Source organism: Elephas maximus, chromosome 11, assembly GCF_024166365.1.
Source record: "Elephas maximus indicus isolate mEleMax1 chromosome 11, mEleMax1 primary haplotype, whole genome shotgun sequence".
Taxonomy (NCBI): Eukaryota; Metazoa; Chordata; class Mammalia; order Proboscidea; family Elephantidae; genus Elephas; species Elephas maximus.
Window position 1 is genome coordinate 66,269,814 of NC_064829.1, and position 17,909 is coordinate 66,287,722.

The 17,909-nt window shown below is 39.8% G+C and overlaps 1 protein-coding gene across 2 annotated transcripts; it reads right to left on the bottom strand.

The window, feature by feature from the left end:
* Positions 1-1,382: 1,382 nt before the first annotated feature.
* Positions 1,383-17,332, bottom strand: NARS1 (asparaginyl-tRNA synthetase 1). 2 transcript variants are annotated; one of them, XM_049901842.1, is made up of 15 exons: positions 17,213-17,332; positions 16,079-16,161; positions 13,725-13,790; positions 13,533-13,625; positions 13,357-13,446; positions 11,344-11,422; positions 10,402-10,472; positions 8,761-8,847; positions 7,331-7,552; positions 6,363-6,562; positions 5,755-5,890; positions 4,967-5,080; positions 3,536-3,667; positions 3,080-3,211; positions 1,383-2,551 (listed from the first exon to the last, which is right to left on the bottom strand). In XM_049901842.1, exons 1-15 carry the CDS (start codon positions 17,253-17,255, stop codon positions 2,420-2,422), a joined length of 1,680 nt encoding a protein of 559 aa, XP_049757799.1. In that variant the 5' UTR covers positions 17,256-17,332; the 3' UTR covers positions 1,383-2,419. The 2 variants fall into 2 exon arrangements, with proteins under 2 accessions (XP_049757799.1, XP_049757800.1); XM_049901843.1 differs by lacking the exon at positions 16,079-16,161 and having other exon boundaries at positions 17,213-17,302.
* Positions 17,333-17,909: the final 577 nt, after the last annotated feature.

The following is a 17,909-nucleotide window of genomic DNA, read 5'->3' on the forward strand; positions in this document are numbered from 1 at the left end:
AATACTATATTCAGGCAGTAAAGTTGCATACGTACAGTAGAACAAGAGGTGGTAGAAGTGAGAGCTTATTTCAGGCAAGAATGAGGGAATGCCTTTTCATCAAGGTGGTATTACAATGTGCACGAACAGTGGGGTTGGGACACCCTGAAAGTGTAGAGGTGCTATAGAGACAGAGGACCTTTCGATCACCAAGAGCAAGGCTGTCATTGGCCACCGCACAGGGCTTGTGAAGGGCTCTGAGATGAGGCTGGGAGATAGGCTGGCACCAACGTGAACACGCAAAGGACTTGGGACTTTGCAGGCTAACAGGAGTCACTGATAGGCATGACAGCCATTGAGAAGAGTGCTTTGTTCAGGGCTGTGCTTTGAGGAAAAGAATTGAGCAGTGTGTGGGCTACAGTCCATCAGAGAGGAGAGGCAAGGAGGCCAAACAGGAGACAACTCCACAGTCCATGTAAGAGACATTAGAGGAGTGACAAGGGGGAAGTGAAGAAAGCAAAGAAACTGTAAAGATATTGCAGAAGTAGAGCGGGCAGAACAGGCAGCTGATGGTATACTGGGGACCAGGGAGTGTGAATTCGAATAGTAACTCCAAGATTTCCAGCACTGGTGACACCAAAAAAGAGAAACCCATTACTAGCAGGAGAGCTGGTTTGGGACACAGATGAGTATACTTTTTTTCAATTAGTATTGTTTTCATTTTGCTTTTGTTTGGTTTTAACCAAGTATGTTTTCAGTTGCAGGAAGGCCAAACAGGTACAGCTATCCAACAGGAGGGTTTAGTGGTCATGTACGTAGAAATGATTCAATAAAATAATAAAAAGATTCATTCATTCATTCTTGATTCTCCCTCAAATACAAAGTAAAGGCCTCTGGATAAAGAGAAGGGCTTCAGCACCCTCCCCACCAGGCTGTTTTTTGGCCTGATACCACCATGACATTGGCTCCCTTACCCCTGGCCTAACCCTATGGCTCTCACTTAGTGTTTCATATTTACTCAATTAAAATTTAGGCTAACTGACTCTAACCTCTTAGCTTAAATCCTGATCAACTGAATTGCCTAGGGGCATCCAACTGGAGCTCATTCACATTTTTACAAGTATTTTTTATTAAAAGATACAGGCCAAATATACTACAAGTGCCTCATTTCCATTTTGTCATTTAACTGCAAAATAGGACAAAATCTAATGTGTATAATAACATAAAAGCAATTACAGAAATGATAGAACTAGAGCCCATACACTTAATATTTAAAAAATTATTCCATTTCATTCCATATAATTTTAGTAATACCTACTAAATTTAGCAATAGAACCGTGAAAAATGCGAATGGCATGAATTAATGAGAGATGTTTAGCTTTAAAAAAATTAAGCCAACAAAATGCTTTCTGTGTGTCTATTTATTGATTGCTGGGGATACGGTCTATTGAGAATACATGACATGCATTTTGGGGGAGAAATTAACCAAATCTGAAATGAAGCCATTCAGTAAGCCTGCTGTGAGTTAATAAGGTAACACAGATTAGATCTGAGGACATGGTGAGGATCATTCAAACAACCACTTATAGTTGTTATTAGGAGTCCTGCTATAATTTCTTCTGAAACTCATTTATTCTTAATTACTTAGGAACTACCAGGAATGACCAATCTGCCTCTTTTGCTTAAACTAACGCTAGGAGGTATGCTATAAATCATTTAATTACCAAAAAACAATAATAATATATGAACATACTGTATATATATGTATATACATACACATATATATATAAATCTTCACTGTTCGACAATCATGATCTTGTGTCAAATTTCTATTTTTACAAATTATTCCAGGATTACAAGCAACAATACAGATTTAGAAAGATTCATAACTGATGCAAAAGTCTATATTCATCTGATGCCAATATCTATTGCTGAATTACATCCTGTTTTGAAACTAGCAATTTTTTACGCCACGTTGTCAATTTTTACCCATGAAGTTTGTTTTAACTCATTGATAGAATAAAACGATATAAACTGAAGAATTCCAGTTACACTTAAAAGGACAGAAAAACAAAGTCACTGGAATGTCTGAGAACATAATTTAAAGATGACTTACATATATGGAATACATGGCACAAAGCTTATGATCTATAATTGGATACCCAAATGCTGAAATATAGCCATAATCAGTTACATGCCACATATTTCACCCAAATTCTATAATGGATTTTTGTTTTCTTAAAATGACAATGTCAATGTTACTTGATATCCAAATAATTTAAACTTTTTATGACAGGAGAAATAATAAGCAGAAAGAGAAAACAGAAACAGTGGTACCCTAATGAAACAAAAAGGGGAAAGATTTTGGCTTTTTTTAAAAAGAGGCGGTCTGTTCCTTTCGTGAACAGTATTCTCTCCTTAAAGCTCTGGGAGGAGTTGGTCATGGCGTGCAGCGCTGCAGGAACCGAGGGTATAGGCACACATCTCGGATGTGATACCGATTCAGAAGCCAAGTTAAGAAACGTTCCAAGCCCAAGCCATACCCTCCATGAGCACATGTTCCATATTTTCTCTGTTAAAAAAAAGAGACAGACAGGGGAGTAAATGCTACTTTTAAATTTCATCCAAACAGTTAAAATTTTCTACCGAGGAAGGAGTTAGCTCATCGTGGTTAACAACTCATCCTGTCATCTATAACCTTTATGGACCAAGTGTGAAAGAATAATTTGACATGAAAAATAAACCACAAATTAAGTACCACCCTGGAAAGAAGAGATTTCAAAGGCAGTGTCTCTGTTTATCAGAGGAAAATGAACAATAATACTAGATACTGACAGGATCTAATGACTTGAAATAGCCTTTTTCGGAAACTCATTAGCAACGAGTAAGTCAATAGTTAAATAGGTTTTCAAATAAAGTTAATACATAACTTAGCCAAAGGCAAAACTGGCAATATTCATGCTACATTATTATAACCATTAAACTGAATGCAGCCCACTAAAATATCAAGGTACCCTGAATTTTCTCCTTTTAAAAATTACAACTTATACAGAATGATTACAGTGAAAAAAATTAATATAGTGTTAAAAATTGTTTTTACCTGATCCGTATACCAGTAGTAAGGAGTGGGGTCAATCCCTTCTCTTTTGTAGCCTGCCAGCATCTCTTCACTATCCCAGATACGCATGGAGCCTCCCACAATCTCACCAACATTAGGCATCAACACGTCGACCTTCAGATAATAAAAGTAAAAACAAACCACGCAATTACTACCAGGCTCTCTGACTTTGTGCTGCTCTATAATTTAAGTGAAAACTACAATTCAGCTCCTAGAGCTAAGGAAGCACGGTGATTACTCAAGATGCGAGTATTATTCAAATTCTATAATTTAACAAATCATGTTACCTCCAACTAGGAGAGAAAAAAACATTCCTTCAAATATGGTCATTCTAGATTTATAATGAATTTTTTGCCGTGCACTGTATTTTGTTCCAAATGACAGCCCCCACCCTCTTAAAAAGCAAAATGACTAATGCTATTTGCTTTACAAACTGACAGATTCAGTAAGGCGGGAATCCTCGGAACAGCGCTGCATATAGAAGGACTTGATCTCTACAGGAAATCGACACAGCAAGATTGGCTCATTAATGGTGTCTGTCATCAGTCTCTCAGGAGCTTCTGGGATATCCTGAGGTTAAAGAAGACTTCATTAACATTTACAACTCCAAATGCAACAAGACAAGCAGCTCTCCTACCCACCACCAGCCTTTTGTCCTTTCAATGTAACATAGGAGAGAATACACACCCACCCATCACCCATACACATGCATATGCCCGACAATCCCTTTCAAAAAGAAACATATTAAAAAACACACAGCTATTAAATGAACTGTAAAAAGACTTGCCTCCTATTACAGTATCTCTCAAGCGCCATTCTGCTGGAGGAATGAAAGCCAAAAAAACCCAGCCATTATCATTGTCACTAGATACTGTTCAGCTATTTTTTTCAGTGGCCAGGCTTATCTAGCTCTGAAGGGAAAGTGGCCCACTTTGTCCCATAAGGAATACGGTAATTCGTGAATGCTTCAGAACAGCATTCATCTATCTATACACCGAAGGTGTTATTACTAGCACTAATCTTTAAGCTCTCCTGTTACCTGTACTTCTTTCCTGTTACCATAAATCAGTTAAGCCTTCAACAGGAATAAGACACAGTCATGTGACAAATAACCAACATCAAATTTATAAGTGTAACCACACCTGGAATAGTTTAGCCCTGAAACGTTAGAAGACGATGATTCAAGTTAATCCATTTTCTCTGAAAACAGCCTTCAGTAAACCACATGTAAATTCAAGTTAAAACTGAACTCTTGTCCCAGTAAACACTGATTGAGAGAATCAAACGAGGCTCATTAATTTGTTGAGTATAAGTGAAATGGACCTCAGTAGCAATTGCCTGGCACAGATGTTTTCAAGCTCCAGTCCCTGGAGCCCTGCACCCTCGGTAGTGCAGAGGGGAAATGGGAGAAGAAGCAGGAGAGGCTCTGATCTCGCAGTTCTTATCTGCTTCATGTTCTTTACAAACTGCCTAAGATTTCATTAGGGGAAAGGACCTTCAGAGAACGTCTGAAGATCATTTACCTACTCTGGTCCTCACCTCAGGCATATGGGATGACACTGGTGTAGGGTAAATGCTGATGTACATTCAGGACTACCTGTGCCATGGACAAGGAGTCCTGGAGGCACTGTGATTAAGCGCTGGGCTGCTAACTGAAAGGTTGGCGCGTTCGAACCCACCAGCAGCTCCGAGAGAGATGTGCCAGTCTGCTTCCATAAAGATTACAGCCTTGGAAACTCCATGGGGCAGTTCTACTCTGTCCCATAGGGTCACTATGAACTGGAGTCAACTCAACAGCACACAGTAACGGTAGCAACCCACTTAAGCAAGATGCCAACTTTGAAACAATGATTAGACAGGAATACATACTTCTCCAAATTCATAGAAAGTTCCATCTTCTTTCTTTATATTGTGTTCTTTCAGCCACACAATCGCATCGGAATAGTTCATCCGTTTAAAAGGCCGTTTGGGAGGCTTGAAGTTCTTTAGTAGAAAGGAAAAATAGAGCATATAAAAAGAAACCATTAACACTAAAATCTCCATTTTTAGAAAATGGCTTACTATTATTTTAAAAAACTGTCTCAACAGGGATCACAACAAAGGGTCCCAGATAGAGCTGGAGAAAAATGTAAAATAAAATTCTAACTCATAAAAAAAGACCAGACTTACTGGCCTGACAGAGACTGGAGAAACTCAGAGTATGGCCCCCAGACACCCTTTTAGCTCAGTAATAAAGTCAATCCTGAGGTTCACCCTTCAGCCAAAGATTAGACAGGCCCATAAAACAAAACAAGACTAAAGGGACACACCAGCCCAGAGACAAGGACCAGAGGGCAGGAGAGGATAGGAAAGCTGGTAATAGGGAACTCAAGGTCAAGAAGGGAGACTGTTGACATGTCGTGGTGTTGGTAACCAATGTCACAAAACAGTATGTATATTAACTGTGTAACGAGAAGCTAGTTTATTCTGTAAACCTTCATCTAAAGTACAATTAAAAAAAAAGAAAATATTGTCTGATACTACAAAACAGTGCAGACATTCCTAAAAATGGAAAACAAATATGATGCTCCTCTTGTGTAATTTAAAATACTATGAAATTACTGGCAAGGACTAATATTAAATTTTTGTCTTCAAAATATCAGTCACACGTTACCTACCGGGTTGAGGTCATACACTATGCTCGCTGCGGGGGATTTCAAGATTCTGTCCACCACATCACAAACCAAGTCCTCCACTCGGGCCAGGAGGTCCTCAAAGGTCGCGAAAGGGAACTCTGCTTCAATGTGAGTGTACCTGGAGAACAAGACACTATTCAGAGCTGCTCTACCTTTAAGCTAAGCTTCTCTCAAGTAAGGATTTTAATAAATTGTCCAGAAAGGTAAAATTTCAACATTGCTAACCAATCCCCAACTCTGCAAATTAGTTCAGCCCCCTTCCCCCTTGAGCAGTGACTGCTTATTCCTTAACACGTAAAGGATCAAGGCACAGAGAAAGAATCAACCTTACCCAGTACCCCAGTGCTGTCGAGTCGATTTCAACTCACAGCGACTCTATAGGACAGAGTGGAACTGCCCCATAGAGTTTCCAAGGAGCACCTAGCAGCTATGGCCAAAAACGCACAACTTCTGAACATGTCCATCCATTCATTTATTCAATGGCCCTCATACACCAAAATTTTTTATATGGACATCATTTACCTACATAAAGATTCCTACTATAAGGACATTTTCTTAAAAAAAAAAAAAAAAGAGAGACAATTCCGTACTCTGCCAGGTGCCTCCGAGTTCTGGATTGCTCTGCCCTGTATGACTGTGCAATGCTGAACACATCTCCGAGCGCTGGGAGGCAGGTCTCCAGGTACAACTGAGAGGACTGTGTCAGAAACGCCTCTTCCCCAAAATAGTCAAGCTTGAAGAGTGTGGCACCACCTTCTACTTGTGTTTGCACTAATGTTGGAGGAGTAACCTATTCAAATGGAAAGAGGTGTAGATACATGCCTATTGTGAACACTTCTATTCAAGTTTTAAAACAGAAAAAAGATACTGTTTGCACAGCAGATTAATGTAACCGATGTCAACAGGCTGCCCACCTATAAAAATTTGCACTGGCAAATGTTACGCGACAGATATTTTTAAAACAACAAAAAGAGCAGATGCTGAGGCTGTTTAGGTACATCCAACACCTCACAGGATTTGGTGTCATGGTTTGGAGGTTTAGGATCATAGTCCCATGGGGCATCCCAGCTAATTGGTCTAACATCACCTTTAGTGTTTCTGTTCTACCTCCTAGTTTGTGGCATAGTCTCTGGGGTTTTAAAAGCTTACAAGTGGCCATCCAAGGTACAAAAATTGGTTTCTACTTGCAGTGGAGCAACAGAGGAAAAAAGGAGAGTCAGGAATAGAAGGAGGAAATGGAATGTGTAGTTAATTGCCTCCACCAACAACTAACTGCCTACTTTGACATTAGATCGGAATGGAATGGTGCCCAGCTACCATCACTGAACATTTTGATCTAAGGTTCTACAGAAGAATCCTGATCAAAAGGGAAAAAAATATGGAACAGGATTTCAAATTCTCATGGAATCCAGAATTTCTGGATTCCATGGGGGAGGAACAACTTAGAAAAGGAGGATGAGAATGACTGTACAACTTGAAGAGTGTAATCATGTATAAAATAATTATTGAAATATTGAAAAAAAGATACTGTTTGCAAAAGATGCAGAACGACACTGACCTCACAGTACCCCCTGTCAAAGAAGTGGTCTCTGAAGCACCTGGTGGCCAGTGACCGGGCTCTCAGGATCTTGGACATGTTTTCCCCTCGGATCATCATGTGTCTATTGTTTAGCTGGACGTCGACATCAGACTCCTCGTTGAGCAGGTTATCGGCTCCTCCGGCAGGGGCCAACCCGATCAGTTCCCAGAAGTCGCAGCTCAGCTCATGGCCCCCTGGGGCCTAAATTTTAAAAAGGGAGTGGGGGAGAGAAAAAAAGAGAGAAAGAATAACAAAAATTAACAGTATTGAAGATTTTAACTTATGTCAAAATTTTTCGTTAGCTGGTATTTCTAAGAACCACATCATCATTAGCCTACCCTTCTAAAACAAATACACAATTCAGGATTTTTATTTTGTATTTCTTTCAGAGTAAATACACACACAAAACACAGAAAAGCACAAACCAGGAGATAAAATAATGTGTAACCCACAACCTGAAGTAACTAACTACTGTTAACATTTTGGTATATATTTCCAGCCTCTGTCTAGTAATTTAAAATATCTTATGTCCCCATATTGAAGACTACTTAAATGCAGAGGTTTTGCTAAAAGCTGTTTCTCTTTGGAACATACATGTAGTAAACACTCAAATTCTGCCTAATAATTTCATTACAAGCAATTCATTTTAAAAGCCACAAATCATGGAAGATGTATTAACTTGGTGCCAAACACTGGCCAACAATAAGATTGTGACAATCACTCCATTTTGCAACCACACTGCTTCTAAGGAAAATTGTGTGAACCTGAATCAATTATTCATTCTCAGTATAGATTATTTTACATGAACTCTGTGAGACCTTCTTTCATCAGTATTTCTAGGCTATTAGTAGCACTCTGTGGGCTCCCTCTGGTGGTTAAACACGTCATTTCTTTTCTAACCAACAAATACACCCACAGCAGTTATTTTAACTATAATTACCAACCAGTAACTAACTGGTATAGGTGATGTGCCTGTTGGCTAGCGAAGAACCAGCTCTCTGAAAATGAGTTATAATTAACTTTTTAAAAAAGAAGCTTTCAAACTCTATTCGGAAAGTTTCTGATTTAGAGTATTGTTCTTTCCTGATTTTTTTTTGGAGGGGAGGATTGTTAAGTTTTTACTTCCACCTAGCTGAAAAATTATTCACACACCATGGCACAGTGGCTACATTACAGCCCACAAGGTTTACTTGGATATTCTGTAACACTGGAAAACCCTGAGTTCTTCTCATCATGTGAGTTGTAAAGTGTCCTCTGCACATATTTCACTGGAAAAGGAAAAGGCACACTCCATTTGGCAAATGCAACATTTTTTAAGTTTATACGCCAAATACCAAAAACGTACAAATAAAGACATAGTTGGAAAACAAGTAAACTTATTCACCCAGTGAGGAACTCAGTCCACTCACCTGCTTGCCCTCAGGGGTAAGATTTAGCACTCCATACACTGCGACACTACTCTCGGTGGACAAGACCAATCCATTGTAACACTGACACTATAAAAGATGGAAGCCCAAATTTAGTTATTCACATTTACGTTAAAATATTGTAATGTATAGAATGCTAAGAGGATTATTTACAAACAAGTTATATGGTCCGATACTGGTGAAATAAGCAAGGTAGACATCAACTTTTAACACTAATAAAGCACAACTATTTTTGTGGGAGACAGACTTATCTCTATACATAAACTGAAAAAGCCAAACCCACTGCCATCGAGTTGATTCTGACTCATAGTGACCCTACAGGACAGAGTAGAACTGCCCCATAGAGTTTCCAAGAAGCACCTGGTGGATTCGAACTGCTGACCTTTTGGTTAGCAGCCTTAGCATTTAACCACTATGCCACCAGTGTTTCCACCTCTATATACAGACATATATAAATAGAAGCTCTTGTGGTACAGTGGCTAATGTGCTCAGCTGCTAACGCAATGTCAGCAGTTTGAACCCACCAGCCGCTCCACAGGAGAAAGATGTGGCAGTCTGCTTTTATAAAGATTTACAGCCTCGGGAAACCCTATGGGATCGCTAAGAGTCAGAGCTGACTTCAGCGGGTTTTTTATATATATAAATACACACTTTCCATATATGCATATGCACAAATGACACTAGCCCATATCACTCAAAAATATCCAGACAGTTCATTTTTCTTGTCGCCAAAATCCAGGTTATTAAAATAATATACAGAGCCCACCATCATCAATGCCTGCTAACTCCATTAGGAGAAAACTGATGGGGAACTTTTCAATAGGGAGATCAAGCTATCAACACTTGAATCTACAAATCATAAAAAAAGGCAACTGGACACTGTCTATTTTTTGATGTGATACAATTGGAAGTACACAGTCTCACCCAGCAAGCAGTCTTGCCCAAAAACAAAAACTAAAAAACAGAAACTGAATCTGATCAGAGCTAACCTCCAACTTCTAAGAAATACAGAGAAAAGAGGAATATGTTAAGTGACACCACAAGGTGAAATTAACAAAATTCAGAGTGTGAGAAAGTTCAAAGAACGCATGACCAGGTTTTATCCTACAAATAAATCACAAGGAAGAAAAGAAAATGAAAAGGGAGGACGGTTACAAATTAAGAGATTTCAGAGACATATCAGCTAAATGCAGTGTGTATAATTTTTCTGGATTCTCACTCAAACCAACCAACTGTAAGAAGAGACATTATGAAGTGCATTCGGAGAATATGGCTGGAGAGTAGATAACACTTAGGAGTTATTGTTAATTTCAGAGGGGCGTGATAATTGTAGTGCAGTTATTTAAAAATTTTTTTTCTTAGGGATACATACACAGTGTATTTGCATGAAACGATATGTCTTGGGGGAAGGAACTGTGAACCAGGACTGGCCATAGGCTGGTAATTACTGAAGCTGGGTGACGGGCACATGAGGACTCTTTAGACAATTCTATTTTTTTATGTGTTGGAATGTTTCCATAATAAAAAGTGCAAAATATATATACTCTAACATTCCTAAAGCCAGCATAAAGGCGCCTAATGAAAAAACTGAATTTTCAGTCATAAAGAAGAGAAAAAATTTACCAGCTCATCTGACAAGACGCACTGGAGATAACCTGTACCATCACGCAACACCAGAAACATTAAATTCTTTCCTAAAAATGAGAAGGAGCAATTTAGCCAGACCATTCTCAAGTTACTTACAAAGTAATTTTTCATGACCTTAAAAAATACGTTATTATTTTGTTGTCGTTGAGAATATACACAGCAGAACATTTTGCACGATTTAATCTTATACAACAGAAACTCCAAAGCTGAAACTAGGAAGTTCAAACCTTCCACATGGCTGTCTTCCTTCAAAGTGCTCACCAGTAATATTACTACTGAGCATTTGTAAAGCATTTTTATCTTCTTCATTGTACTTTCCAATTCTATGTGATCTTTAGGGGAAAGCAGGACACTAAGTAACTTGAGTTGTGGGATGCTGTCTTCTTCACCTGTGTATGTCCTGCCATGCCGAGCACCTGTGCACCTGGTGGGAGGTACATATATACTGGGGAACACGATCCACTCATTTTCTTATTCATGCCCATTTCTGTCTACATAGGATTTGATAACTACTCAATAAATACAGATGCAATAAAATAATAAAAACAAAACAAAATATCAGGACCAGGGAAGAGAGAAGTGAAATGCAAATACACTAATTATAAAAGTCAACATTACTGTCATGATTAATTTTTTGATTTGGCTCTGAACTTCCTGTAATACATCCTCTGTTTTTCACTAAAGCTGACTTGAAAAATATTTACTGGATACTTCTTGATTACTGTGGTTGCTTGTATTTAAATAATTTTAAAACTTTCAATAGCCGTATCAAGTAAAAGAATAAATTTAGTACGTAAATTACTATAGCCTTTAAAAAGGCAGCATACAAAAAATATTCCCAAGTAAATGTTTTTATGTTCTTCTTCATATAAGACCAGGGATATTTAAAATTAAAGAGACAAAAGCTATACTGTTTACCTTGCCTACGTAGCCTGTGGACCCAGCCAAACACCTTTACTCTTTGGCCTCTATGCGCTTCTAATGCATGAATCTTCACCTGTCAAGTTAAAATAAACATTTAACCAATAATGTCTTTTAACATATCACACGCCAACTTTTTCACTAATATTGGACAGATATAGTAGTTTTCAAATTGACAAATGGTGCAAAATAGGAGATAGTCACTGTGGTGTGATGGATCGTTTTTGTGTGGCCTTTCTCGTCATGGTCTTGTAACTCCCACCCAGGTGATTGGGCGGGACTGTGTAGACAGGGATTGCAAAGGAATTGGTCAGTTTTGCCATTCCGCTGGGCTTGAAATGAGCCACCCCAGAGGCAAGAAAGAGAGGATCAGCCATCACCAAGGAAGAGCAGGCAGGAAGGGAGAACATGTCCTTTGGACCAGGGATCCCTGCACTGAGAAGCTCTTGGAACCAGGAGACACACAGACAGAGAGAGAGGGTGAGAGCTTGAGAAGTGGTAGCAGAGAAATGATGGCAGGAGACAGAGTGGTGGGCTTTCTGGCCATGGAGCGAGACAGCTGAGTGCCTTTAGGCAGGAGGCTTGCTGGCGGAGTAGGGTGCTTCTGGGTACTTACTGGTAGAGCTAAAAAGAGCCAACACTTGCCAGCAGGGGCCAGAGGGGCCAAGCGGCCAGAAAAAGGCATGCCTGTGGGCACAGCTAAGAAGAGGCTGTCCTGATGGAAGAAATGTATCCAGAGTTCCTGAACCTGAATTGTACCCTATTACTTCCCTAATAAACCCCGTAATCATGAGTATTATCTGTGTGTTCAGTGTGGCTACTGCAATGGATTATCGAACCCAGCAGAGTAGAGAGCACAATGGAGGGGACAGTTGGTGTCGGAATTGGTGGAGATGGCAGAGAAAAGGCTTGTCTGACCTCCACCTCACAGGAACCAGCCTTGGGCCATTGACCTGGATTCTGTTTCCCTCTTGTGAAGTTAGAGGAGGTCAGACACCATCCCCACGCCATTGTTACAGTCACTCTACTGTAGGTCAGAACCACAGAATTTCACCATACCAGAGTAGCTTAAAAAAAATTAAAAAATAAACCATGTCTTCTTTCTCTTAGTACAAAACTGGTGAATGCAAAACACTCAGAAGAATATCACAAATATGGGTCACAAATTCTCTGGTTCCCAAAGCACAGCTGCTGCATTTCAGATATTGTTATAGAACAAAAAAAAACTGTTAATAAATAAATGCAATTTGTCACAAGTGAAGCACCTGCTCCCCACAATACTACCCATCCTGGCCCATACACAACCTTTTCCTTAACTCTACAGTCCAGGTCCCTTGGAAGCTGACAAAAGCTAGATTTTTGTTTGGGGGATGGAGGAGAGGAAGGGGAAGGTGAATGTAACCGGGAAAGCAGCTCCACCACTAAGGAAGTAGGAAAAAATATAACCCATCAAAATAAGAACTATTTTAAAGCAAACAATGTTCATTCCTAGGCCAGCATTCTGGTTGGGTTCGAGAAAGAATGCAGAAAGAAGAGTGAATTCAATTTCACAGTTTTTTTTAATCTGCTTAAAAAAATCATGAAAATTCTGGATTTCAAACACCTCATTTCAGGATGAGGAAACTTGAGAAGTAGTGAGCGTTAAAATCAGTTGAGCGATACCACAGAGCACAGCCAGGCCTGGATCTCAGCTCTGCCCACTGTTCTTTGGAACAGAATTCATCCAAGAGAATTACTAAACTTTACAATAAAATCAATGCCATAGGAGCCAGCCTCATAACTCCAAAGTCTTTTCTTTTTATCGCTTCTAAAAAGAAAGTAAAAACAAATAATGCAAAGGAACAAACCATGTGGCATGCCCCTGAAAAACAGAAATCATGCTTTGATGTGGCCAAGTCTGTGAAATTCATTTCTCGCACAGCCTGAGTCATGTTTCTGAGCCCAAATCAGATTATGATGTCACTTCTGGCATTCCAGCTCAAAGGGCAAGTACTGTTACAGGTTACTTACACATTTTGGCTCTGGAAGACTTGGATCATTTTTAATGGTAATCTTCTTGGCTTCTTCCAGGTTTTTTTCTCTTCGCAAATTGTCTTCTGCCTAATTTGAGTGATAAAGGAAAATGTTAAAATGGTTTACAGTATTCTAACTTAAAAAATTTCCACAGCAGCAAATTCCTTACTCACCTCTTTTTTTTCCCGGGACTCACTCTTTGTTTGTTCCCTGTGCCACATTTTTCTAATGTTCTTCATCTGTGATTTAGAAATAACATCCCACCTCTAGAGAGATAAACAATATTTATTTTTTTCCAAGACTTCTGTGTTCTAATGAAAATATATTCACCAAATATAATTCTAGAAAATTTCAGTTTACCTTACCTCATTTTCTTTTTGTGAATCGACGTAAATGGTAGGAAATGGTTCTTTTCCTACTGTCATCAAAGCCTTGGGTAGGGAGGGAAAGAAAGGAAATGTCTTTAACATTTTACAATACCTAAAATCAAAACAACTCCTTATTTACAAGGCAACTTCAATAATCTAGAATATAATCAAGAGCCAAAACAAAAGCATCAAGACCCTAACAGTCAAAAGCTGATGTCGGCTGAATGACTGGTTGAATATACCAAGAATTCTGCTTAGAGTAAAACCCTGTAGGTTCTTTCATTAACAATTCTAGCAAACTTGGTTACACCGTTATACAGTTTCCCAGTGCCAGAAAACTAGAAACAACTGATTTTAAATGGCTATAAGGACCATCAACATGCACATGGACAAGAGAAGACAGACTGAACAGCAAGGGCCAAGGGAATAACTGCAGATCACATTTAAAAGGTTAGTCCTGTGTAAGAAATCAGGGAGAGTGCAGGAGGTTTTTGAAACTCTTTCAACAACATAATGGTTAAGTGCATAAAACACTAAGCTTTATTTAATTAAGAAAATTCCTGTACATAGAATACCTCTTTTCACCAGTACTGGGACACATCAGGTATTGCTGTGCCATCATTTTGTATATTTGTTTTCTCATTTTATATTTTATAGTTTGTACTCTTTTTACAAAAATAGATAGTTGAAAGTATGTGAAAGATGAACACTTTATTAACTGCTTCAAAATATTCCTTCAAAATACTTCCCAAGTTATTAAGTCAACCCAAGAAATGCAATGAAGTGCTCTCTCCACTAATAAGAGGTGAAGCTTACAGATATGGATCTCTTCTAAATGTCTGGTTTCCAGACCTGAAAAATACTTTTCATCTAAATTTAACATTATTCTCAATTCAATGGTTGCTGCAGAAGGGGAGGGAACCCAGATCTTTTAAAAATATCCAAGAGAGTTCATCTTTCAAACAATTAGACATCACAGTGATGTCTGTAAATCATAAGGAATTTATTTCCTACCTGACAATCTGTACTGATCCCTCCTTTTATATCACTGAAATGAAAAGTGCCAACTCTTAATTCCCCAAATCAGAACTGCACACTTTTGCTAACAGCAATTATCTGCAAACGCTCACCTAACCAGTGTTGTCAGTTTGTGGGAGCCCCAAGGAGGCACCCCAACAACCCAGAAGCCAGAGAAATATGATTTCCCTCTTAAAGTTAAAAAGTAAGACCTACACATGATACATCAAAGCACACAGAATCACCCAAAGAGGTGCGAAGGCTCCAAGGAGAGGACTTGATAATAACCTAATATTCTAGCCTAGCTAATAAAAAGAAGGATCAGCTAGGCAAGAGCGCACAGAAAAAGGAGTGTTCAGGGCAGTGCTTTTCTGAGCACGGTCTAAGGAGGAAGCTTTAACCATCTTCCTTGTGTGGTGGTGGGAGGTTGCAGTCAATGAGTCTAGCATTCCAGTTCAAAGGGCTACTGAAAAATCAATGTCTTGAGCCACACCTTAACCGAATGTGTGCACCTAGCACCCACATTCTGGGTTCATGCTCTTGTAGAGCCCCTCTGATCTGTATTTGTCTTCCCATATAAGTTTGCTTAGAGAGAACACATTGAATTCATTCAAGGATTCTAGGTCCTGAGAGACAATAGTAAATTACTTCATTAACTGGCATTCTGGTTTCAAGCTCCATAATCATGAGTTACTGAGAGTGTGCCTCGAGAAATGGGTCTGTTCTTGGTGTGTCAATATAAATCAGGCTTCTGTGTCTCCAGGCTCAGGGCTACACTCTGGATAGTGGTAAAATCACCAAGAGGCCTGTTAGGAGCCAGCCTGGAAGAAACATGAGTAAGTTCTCAGTGTGACTGAGGGAAAGCGATTTTTACTTCTAAACAAATTGAAAAACTGGCATGAGGGAGAAAAAAATTCCTACATGCAATACCACATGGTAAGAAAAAAAAGAAGACATCTTTTTAAAATGTTCAACCAAGTTAGGACTTGGAATACCTAACACTGTTAAAGCTGTATACACTGATTACATTCCCTTTTCTGAAAATTCTCTTCAAAATCTAGTATGTGAAATAAAATTCTTGACAAGTCACACAGTAATGCACATAACAAAATAAAAAACCCCAAACCGCTGCCATTAAGTCGATACTGACTCATAGCCACCCTATAGGACAGAGTAGAACTGTCCCATAGGGTTTCTAAATAGCAGCTGGTGGATTTGAACTGCTGACCTTTTGGTTAGCTGCCCATCCTTAACCACTGCGCCACCAGGGTTTCGTAATAGACATAAGCCATTAATAAATGCAATGTTGTTTTCCTAATGAGATGAAACACTACCTTTAGACCTGTTTTAAAAGGTTTCTCCTTGGTTCCATCACCTGTATCATCATTTCCCTCTCGATCTGAGACATATAGCTCTCCTGTTTGAAAAATGAGATTACGTTATCTGTTTGGCCAACAACTAGCAATCATTACGTACTACAACTACTTTATCCATTCTTTATTTTTGTAAACAGAGAAAGTATCTGATTAATAAAAACTACTACAGGCCAAAGGAAATTATATCAGTTATTTTCCCACTCTGCTATTTTAATGATATTCATCTCGTAAAAGCATGCTAGTTAAAAATTTCGCTTTTCAAAACGAACTTTAATAATTTCCATTTGTGAGACTGCTTCTGACTACGTGAATCCCCAAAAATCAAGCAAAGGCTTTGGAGTTAGACCTAGGCTGGAATCTTGGATGTTGTGCCCAGATGACTCTGAGGAATTTACTTAACCTTTCTGAGCTTATTTTTTCATCTATAAGATGAGGAAAACAACACCCATCTTGAAGGGCTGTACTGAGGATGAAATAAAATAACACACCTCAATCAGCTATCTCAGCAGGAGTGCATATATGTCAAATAAATGCCAGTTCCCTCTGGTCTTTAAAGGAAAGCAAGTTATGAGATTAAACAAACTACAGAAAGCCTCACAAATTAGTAATCTGAACAATGACATCGATCCATGTCTTTTAAATCTTTTCCTTTTACTACTACACCATGGGGTCTCCCTGGAAATCTCAATAAAGATGAGGATGTGTGAAAGAGAACTGACAGAATTCTCAAGTCCCTTCCTTACGATCACTATTAAGAATGACATACGTGGGGCTAAACTCATATCTGAAACACAGCGCGCCAGTCTCCGTTGAATCACCGGCTTCTTCGCAGTGGAGGAGGGCCTGGAGCGGCCGCCATCCCAGCCCCGGGTCTCCCGGGCTCGAGGGGAGCCCCGGCTTGGCCCACCGAGTCCCGGGCCCAGCGAGGGTCCGGGCAACTTTCTCCATTCACTCGTTCAGCAAATATTTATGGAGAGACGACTAGGCCAGGCACTGAGGTCAGCATCGCTGTCGGCCCGAACTAGGCGCATAAGGTTCAGGCAAGGAGCACCGCGACACTTCCAAACACCGGCGTCCCCGAAACTCACTCACCTAGCACCATCCCTGCGGTTGCCCTGACCACTTTCAAGGACATCAGCTCCAAAACCGCCACAGCCTCGTTACCCCAACGTGCACCCGCGTCTTCCTCGACTCGGTAGTTGCATCATACAACGTCGTTGCATCGGACGCCCCATGTGAGTCACCAGAGCGTCGGGGCTCCATTGGTTCCAGGAAGTGGGCAAGCGTCGCTGGAACCACCATTTTTTGTCAGGGCAGCAGTGACTTCCGAGTCAGGAGACGACGGCGTGTGGGCGCCACCTGGCCGGGGACTTGCCCGAATCTCGCTTAGAGCTTCAGTCTAGCTCCATTCCGTCTCCACTAACCAAAGTTTCCCTTCTGGATCTTCCAATTCTGCCCCCAGCCGTAGGCGTTCCCGGGTTCAGGAAGGAGCCAGACAAAGGATTACGTTCCAGATCCCCGGATACTGAAATGTTTCTTGAATTAATATCAAATGCATTCCACTCCAGCAACGACCTGGGGGTTGCAAAGTAGGGGTGGCAAAGGGAGACAGGAATAATCCTACCTCACACACATTGCCTCCTTTAAAATATAAAGATGCTTTAACTTTTCTAATTTAAATGAATGTACTTATTTTTGTATTTAGGTGACTCGGGGTGTGGTATATTTTCATTTAAATTTATGAAGACTACTGTTAAGACCTTTACCTGTGTTTTATGGATGTTTACCT

Coding starts and splice junctions, on each gene's coding strand:
- NARS1 (XM_049901842.1), bottom strand. CDS start 17,255: ATGTCCTTGAAAGTGGTCAGGGCAACCGCAGGGATGGTGCTAG. Junction 13,791..16,078: donor CTTTTAAAACAGGTCTAAAG/GTAGTGTTTCAT, acceptor TCCCTACCCAAG/GCTTTGATGACAGTAGGAAA. Junction 5,891..6,362: donor ACTCGGAGGCACCTGGCAGA/GTACGGAATTGT, acceptor CTTGTTCTCCAG/GTACACTCACATTGAAGCAG.